The 8,268-nt window shown below is 33.4% G+C and overlaps 1 protein-coding gene across 3 annotated transcripts; it reads left to right on the forward strand.

Annotated features, from left to right (window-relative positions):
• The first annotated feature begins 232 nt into the window (after positions 1-232).
• LOC145501367 (uncharacterized) lies at positions 233-8,207 on the forward strand. Of its 3 annotated transcripts, none has more exons than XM_081480859.1 (9): positions 233-3,771; positions 4,109-4,141; positions 4,479-4,511; positions 5,065-5,118; positions 5,264-5,290; positions 5,787-5,878; positions 6,001-6,054; positions 6,240-6,293; positions 6,956-8,207. In XM_081480859.1, exons 1-9 carry the CDS (start codon positions 3,753-3,755, stop codon positions 6,992-6,994), a joined length of 405 nt encoding a protein of 134 aa, XP_081336985.1. In that variant the 5' UTR covers positions 233-3,752; the 3' UTR covers positions 6,995-8,207. The 3 variants fall into 3 exon arrangements, with proteins under 3 accessions (XP_081336985.1, XP_081336987.1, XP_081336986.1); XM_081480860.1 differs by having other exon boundaries at positions 3,735-3,771; positions 3,994-4,141; positions 6,956-8,195; XM_081480861.1 differs by lacking the exon at positions 4,109-4,141 and having other exon boundaries at positions 234-3,771; positions 6,956-8,199.
• Positions 8,208-8,268: the final 61 nt, after the last annotated feature.

The following is an 8,268-nucleotide window of genomic DNA, read 5'->3' on the forward strand; positions in this document are numbered from 1 at the left end:
GAAAAGAAAAAAAAAAACGGAGCTGAAATTTAAACCCAGGCCTCACTGCCTGGGTAAAAAGACTTATAAATCAACATCATAAAAACATGTGGACAGCTTTCGTTATAGTCCCCACAGAAAAACAGACTTTTCTACATATAATTGGACTTTCAAAGTTGTTAAAAAGTCCACTTATTTTGAAAATGAATAATTCTAGCTATGTGAAAGTGGTCAGTTTGCCTGATAACAACTCGTCCCATTTGAAACGAGATGGTATCAACAGGGGAGATTTTGTAAATCCTCCTATTTCATAGCAAAGTACATCTGTCTCAAAATAACGAAATAAAGCTTGAGTATAAAAAAACTAGAGTTCTGTTGGAACAGTCCTTGATTGCACATAAGAACATAGCAAAATTTTTAGATAGAAATGGAGACAGGTGAAGATGCAATGGAGAAACAGAATATGTAGGCGACACATTTGAACAAGTGCATAAACAACTCCTTGAAAGGAAATACGGCATTGTGTTTGCACTCTTATAGTGTCTCTCCTCACCCAGATGTAAAAATGCGTGATGGTTACAGAACAGGGGAGGCAGGGTGCAGGGTGCACCAGAGGTAACTTCAATAGGTTTGCCTCAAGAGGTTGGCTTTTATGTTTTATTCATAGCATGTTAAAGTAAAGAAAATCACTGTGAAACTACTAAAGATAAAGGGACATACTATCAGGGACACAACTTACAGTAAAGCAACAAGACTTCACCTGTAACATCAATAATATTGATGGCCTCAAAAATAGCAAGGGCTGACTAGGGTCCTTTAAGAGGACAAGAACCCAACAATTACTGTATTATGCCTCATAGTCGTAGTTGCCTTATACATAAAAAATCTAATATTATTATAGTCCTGCACCTCTCTAGCCCCTAATGTTAGCAGGAATAATTTCTACATGTGGACAATAATTAAATAGGAATGACAATCTCATCTATACTATTTCACAGATGCCTTTTTATTTCTATTAAGTTTTATTTTTTTTTCGTGTATTTCGTTGTGAAAGAATTAATAAACAAGATGACACTCTGTGTTATCATCACAAAATATATTAAATATGGAAAGATACAACAAATAACTATACTGCAATAATTTCATTTAAGCTTATTAATTTTTGCACAATATTATTGAATCCAATCTTCCAAAGACTTACAGTCTATAATTAATAAACAACAACAGTGAGAGGTGTTCCAAATCATTAACGAGAAAAGCAAAAAATAGAAAGATATTTCTGGGTTAAGGCTTAATTCTTTCTAGTCACTTTTACACTGAGCAGTAAAAATATTGTCATCCAAATTCAATTGAACCAAACTGAGTCTACACTTTAAATACTTTACTTACCCAGTGTAAAAAAGTGACAAAAGTGGCCCATTTCTCCAGCAAAAATCATTATTTGCATTTGATTCCACATTCGACCAACTCAAACCAACTGTGAACTTGTGAATTTTGTAATTGAAGAACCAACTTGCAAAGTAAAGTTTATCTATCCTTTTCGTACATTTGATAAAGCCAGCTATTCACATTATCTTATACACTTTACATGGACTACGCTTACTGTTACTACTGTTACTATCGAAATCTAACATAACCCTTGCGATCAACTCTCAGTAAACATGGCCGCCAGACTACTGTTTGGAACACGTGCCTTAGTTTGGCCCCGTGACTAAAGTCTACACGACCTCATGTGAGCTACTCGTTCTCACGCGACTAACAAAAAACCAGAAAGAAAACAAATCGCCAAACTAATACTCTCCAAAATTTGAATACAGAAATTTATTATCAGGTGATTTGAAATCACCCGAACACTTAGCAAGAAAATTCATATTTTCGTGGCACAGATGTCTCGTCTCTTTGGAGTATGGAAACCAGTTATCGGCACAAGGGTTACTGGGAAAATCAAAATGGCGGAAACCACTGTGCCTAGTATCGATGTAACAATTTCTAGTGTTTAATTGTGAAAATGTTCAAAGTTCTGAGCATTTGTAATTTGTCACATGGAAACTAGTGAAACTTGGAAGATGTATTTCCTGCTGGTCTGATCAACAAAACCTTCTAAAAAGATTTGATTCACGGTGTAAACTGCCAGGGTCATCAAAGTTTTCTGGAACTTCACAAGTAGTTAGTGAAATTTGACAAGAAGTGTCCTTACGAAACAACTTAGCATGCGGTACTCACTATGGTATTGGAATATTTTGACTCAGTGAGGCAAGAGAGCATCAAATCGATTGGGTCCCCAAAAAGGACTAAAATTTACACTGGAGATGCAAGAAATATCAAATAAGTAGTAGTATGTATACTTTATTTACCCTCGCATTGTAGAGTAGCTTTAACAGCTAATGTCTCCGAGCATTTCAGCAGCACAATGGGCAAAGACCACACCACAAACACCGGGAACTTCGTGACCTGCTCTTTACGATGAGTGTGTGGGTTCTTTAATGTCCCCTGCTGACCATAACAGTGAAGATGCAGGAGACGGGGCTACGGTTTATCGTCCTTATCCGAGAAGACTAGAATATCTAACCATTTGCAGATGTCATTGCAAACACAGCATATTTTCCTCAGTTATTTTAAAACCCTGAGTGTTGGTCCGGTCTGGGACTCGAACCTGAGAACTCTCGCACGGTAGTCCGAAGCTCTACCAACTGAGCTAACCAGTGTTGTGGTAATTCTTTCTTTAATAGTATTTATTTTTTAATGGTTTGAAATCTGGCCCGGGTTGTTCAAAAGCTGGGTAGCGCTAACTCAGATAATATTTTTTGTGTGTGCAGAAATATCTTTCACTCTTTATAGTTGTGTAGTTTTAAAATGAATCAACTCAAAACTAAAAGACAAACTACATAAACAGAAAACTAGAACAAAAAGTTACAAAACTGAAAGTAATAAAAATTCTCTCTAATCCTGGGTTAGTTTAATTAGGCTTTGAACAACCCGACCTTGGATATTTGAGACTGTGGTGACTTAATTATATACCAGTATTGGTACAATACTGGGTTATTGGAAAAGATATATGGAAAGACTGTTGCTAAGTTTAAATTTATATCACCCAAGTGAAATAAGGTCTCCTCAAGTAAGTTGCCTTAACTCGCCTTAAGTTGCCTAAAATTACCTTAAGTTGCCTAAAGTCGCAATGCTTTTCTTGCCAATTTTGCCTGAGAGCCTAAAGGTGCCTTAAATCGCCCAAAGACGCCTTAAGTTATGCCGACTTAAGGTTCCACAGTAGGCCTTTTCAGGGAGCAAGCTATAGATCAAATTTTACAAAAAAGGACACATAAACAATTCACAAAAAAAATAATATTGGCACTTCAAGCTTCGTGCAAAACAAAACAATGCATTTTAGAAAATAACAATTAATAGCTAATATACAAATAACAATTCTAAAAGAAAAATATAGCGATTTCACATTTCACAAGTAATACAAAGGATTCATCATAGTTCACAATAATACCCATTTTCACCTCCATAAATGTAAAGTGAGACTAATTTGCAACTCAGAACCACAAGAGAAAATCAATACCTAATATATTAAAGTGCAAGAATACCTGCAACATCATTTCTAATATGACAAAACAGACAAAACCTTCAATTAAAATATGTATCAATTTTTGTAATTAATTTTGACCATTTTGTTAAACTATATCTAAAACTCAACATTGCACAACCTACAATTTTAAGTACAAGTAACAGCAGCATAAATTACTGATCTTGTTTTAGATCATGATGCCCAGATGACAACACGACACCAGCGTAAGTACATCTGTTGTTTTCAATAAAATCTACCGAAATCAAATAATACAGATATTTTTCAACTTTACATGTTGAAAATTGGCTTCTAAACATTACTGTATATAGTTCTGTATATTATCAATACACCTCCCATGAAAGAAATGTTTCATCACAACCCAAGCCCAACATTGTAATACTTTCAATTATGCTTCATAAATTTTCTTAAACTCTGTACCCCTCAAGAACCCTCCTTGCACCAAGAATTTCAAATCCCTTCTGTGGCACAAATACGGACTATTGCACAACCTACAATTTTAAGTACAAGTAACAGCAGCATAAATTACTGATCTTGTTTTAGATCATGATGCCCAGATGACAACACGACACCAGCGTAAGTACATCTGTTGTTTTCAATAAAATCTACCGAAATCAAATAATACAGATATTTTTCAACTTTACATGTTGAAAATTGGCTTCTAAACATTACTGTATATAGTTCTGTATATTATCAATACACCTCCCATGAAAGAAATGTTTCATCACAACCCAAGCCCAACATTGTAATACTTTCAATTATGCTTCATAAATTTTCTTAAACTCTGTACCCCTCAAGAACCCTCCTTGCACCAAGAATTTCAAATCCCTTCTGTGGCACAAATACGGACTATTGCACAACCTACAATTTTAAGTACAAGTAACAGCAGCATAAATTACTGATCTTGTTTTAGATCATGATGCCCAGATGACAACACGACACCAGCGTAAGTACATCTGTTGTTTTCAATAAAATCTACAGAAATCAAATAATACAGATATTTTTCAACTTTACATGTTGAAAATTGGCTTCTAAACATTACTGTATATAGTTCTGTATATTATCAATACACCTCCCATGAAAGAAATGTTTCATCACAACCCAAGCCCAACATTGTAATACTTTCAATTATGCTTCATAAATTTTCTTAAACTCTGTACCCCTCAAGAAACCTCCTTGCGCCAAGAATTTCAAATCCCTTCTGTGGCACAAATATGGACATTCCTGGAACAACACACTGCACAATTCCACATAGTACCCATTGTCACTGTAACCCCAGGGAAGGCCATTGAAAAGTCATGAAGGAATGGCTCTCCAAACTACTATGTTAAACTGGAAAGATTTACAAAATGCATAAGCTCAGCTTTGCCAAACACTAAAGAATAGAAATATATCATCTTTTATTAAAAAATTCCCTGCAAGTATATAAACCATGACTAATCAGAACTGTAGCACAAAAGTGCACAAATTTACTAATATCAACATTAACTTTATTTCAGAAAAACAGTACAGACACCAAAAACGTAACACTCCAAGGCACATGTCAAAACCTTGTAAGTATAAAATCTATGACTATAACTTTTAACAATTTTTAATTGCAAAATGATAAATTCTAATCGATAGTAAAGTTTCTTGTGACTAGCAGTACTATAAACTCAGAACTGTAAGAAAATTAACTTTACTTTGAATTTGTTTTAGATTACATCTCACACAAGGTGTTACGAGGTAATTAAACATTAAAACACTAACTATTGATAGTTACCAATGAAATAATTCAACAACCATGAAGTAGCTTTAAGCTCAAGTCTAATATTTTCCATGAGTACATTTTGTGAAAAAAAAAAAAATCAAAGTAACAAAATTAGCACTACATCTAAACTGTCATATTTGACAAAAATAATTATTGGCTACATTTCAGGCATTTCAAACAGTCAGAACAGTAATAGACATAGAATACATTACTGTGCACTTGCCATAAGTTGACAAATTAACTATTCTCAACTCCACCACACAAACACAGATGAAATATCAAAAGGACTAGATGTGAAAATAACGTCTGCAAAATTAACTTACTTCATTAATGAAATATGTTAACTTCTATATATTTTCCAAAACTGCAAAGTTCTCAATATATACCATTTACCATCTGCTAAGTAGATGCAACAATTAATAGTAGCTTACTGACACTTACAGCTAAATGATGTCAACATTTATTTTTTAGATAACATCATAGCAGCCGATTATACATGGGCAAAAAATCATGTAGTCAATATCACAAACATATTTGATTCCATGGAACCCTTGTGGAAAATGGTAAATATTAAAAAAAACTTTTTAGTAAATACTTTCAATGTAATCATTTTCTTTTTTCTATACCATGCCATACCCAAATAATCATCACTTTTAATTAACAGTTTGATACTGTTATACAACAGACTTCAACCGATGATCCTGTACAGAATAAAATTATATCTGGAGAATGCAAAAAGGTAAGAACATTAATTTGTTTAATTCAATCCATTTACTTCAAGTATTAGATACATATCAACTCAAAATGAAAAACACTGCACATTATATATTTTATATTTTTCAATATCAAACAATATTGATACATTAATTTAGCATATATCAGCTCTCTAGTAAACATGCACTATATTTTATCTATTATCTATAGGCCATTAAGAAACTCTATCAAAAGATCAAAAACCACCATCTGTACTGGGATAAGGTAAATGTACTAGTATATTAGATTAAATTATCTTTTTTCATAACTATGATGCTTTTAAAGACAATGTGTACTTTCGTTAGTACGCACATGTTCTGCACATCAGGCAAGGTATGGTTTAAGCACCACACATACGCTACGGTGAACAGTGAAGCAATCAACTATGCTACCTAGTACACGACTAAATTGAAAGCAAAATTTTCATACTTTGAGCAAATCAAGTTTAATGAACTTGTACTTAAACCAGGAATTCCAAAATAGTAGCATATCACTAGGCTGACTTGCTGTTATCTGTTGAAAATTATCCTAAAATTCAACTGTAAACATATACCTGCAGATGGCATAGTGTGCAACCAAAACAAGTGCGAAATATGCAATTGTTTTACCTAGTGGGGAGGTGACACAAAAAAATGTAATGGGCACCGTAAAGTTTTAAAAAAAGATCAGTAACAATCTCTGCTGATGATAACAAAGAAGATGGCAAACAAGAAATGCTAATAAATATAATAATTTGATTTTTGAATTCAACAGACTTTCCAAAAAAATGGCATCTTTAAGATCTCATCTGCAACTAAAATTTATACCATTTTGTTCATTCAGTATAAAACACTTTTCTACTATTTGAGTTTGAACAAACCATAATGTAACTTCTTTTCACTTCTTAGGCAGCTGCTACGTATACAAGTGAAAGCGACACCATCTAACAGTCAAAAAAAGTGATGGCTGAAAAAAATAGCACTTTACCTCTAATACTTTCATTTTTAACTAACTTCCTAAACTACAGTTGAAATTAAATGTACAGTTTTTTTTTGTGATTAATGCAATAACTTACATTACATTACATACAAAAATTACCTAGTACTTACAATGTTAACATAACTTACAATTTAACTATACTAACAAAACTTGCAATACTAACATTATTTACAATAATTATTTACAATAATTATTTACAATAATTTCACTATTTCTTTATTGCGGCAATTCGTCGCAGCACATTGGACAAGTGGCATGCTACAAAGAAAAGAAAGTATCTTTAATCTTAAATACAACTCTCCCCCTTATAGATATTGAATTTGCAGCAATCAGAAATTTTACCCTGTCTAGTACTTCAACTTTTTTTCCACTACATTGCACAAAAAAAGGCCTCTATCAGGAATTTTAAGAAAACATGCTCCCGCTAGATCAGCGAGACAACATATACTGTATTGACAACAAAAGTCCAAAGAGTTTAATCAACTTTTAGTTGCCACAAAGTTCAGCCTCCCCCCTTCAGTGTGCCTTATCAAAACTACTTTCTTCGCATGAATCCTCGCTCAGTGCCAAGGAAACTCAAACTACGTTCTAATAGTCTGTTGATTATCTGCCAAAGGGTTGTATTTCGCCTCATTTGTTTACACGAGAATGCACAAAATAGACTGTATTTTCCTATCAAGAAAAAAGTTTAAGGCTACAAATAAAACTAACTTAATGGCTCACGGTCAGTCAGTCAGTCAGGAAATGTTACAATTAAAAACTTTACTGTAACAACTCTTCGGATTAATAATTATCTTTATAATTTAATTCTTTGCTATTGAAGACATACCGTGTTGAAATAAATTGCCTGTCTGTTTGTCAATCTGCCTGTCTGTCTGTTAATTACGCAAATATTATTGCATTTACCATTTTCAACCATGTGCTGATGCACTCGTTGTGAAATGGATGACCACAAGGTAGTTCATTGACCTCTTCTCCTTCCCCAAATTCAACGAGACAAATGGTACAGGATACCATAAGAGCTGTAGGTAATTTAACCAAAAAATATCAGTGAAATACTCAAATAAAAACATCCTTCTACAACTTTACTTTTAAAGTACGCAAATTTACCATCAAACGACACAGAAAAAAATTGCTAATTTCACTAACCCATACAAGTGACTACAGAAATATTGTAAACGCAAACATACAGATCAATCAAGATTGTTAGTACACTTACTTA

This window comes from Orbicella franksi, chromosome 10, assembly GCF_964199315.1.
Source record: "Orbicella franksi chromosome 10, jaOrbFran1.1, whole genome shotgun sequence".
Taxonomy (NCBI): domain Eukaryota; kingdom Metazoa; phylum Cnidaria; class Anthozoa; order Scleractinia; family Merulinidae; genus Orbicella; species Orbicella franksi.

Bases quoted from the DNA above. Each gene is read 5' to 3' on its own strand.
- LOC145501367 (XM_081480859.1), top strand. The intron at 5,119-5,263 runs GTAAGTATAAAA...AATTTGTTTTAG, and splicing joins AAGGCACATGTCAAAACCTT to ATTACATCTCACACAAGGTG. The intron at 6,294-6,955 runs GTAAATGTACTA...TTCACTTCTTAG, and splicing joins ACCATCTGTACTGGGATAAG to GCAGCTGCTACGTATACAAG.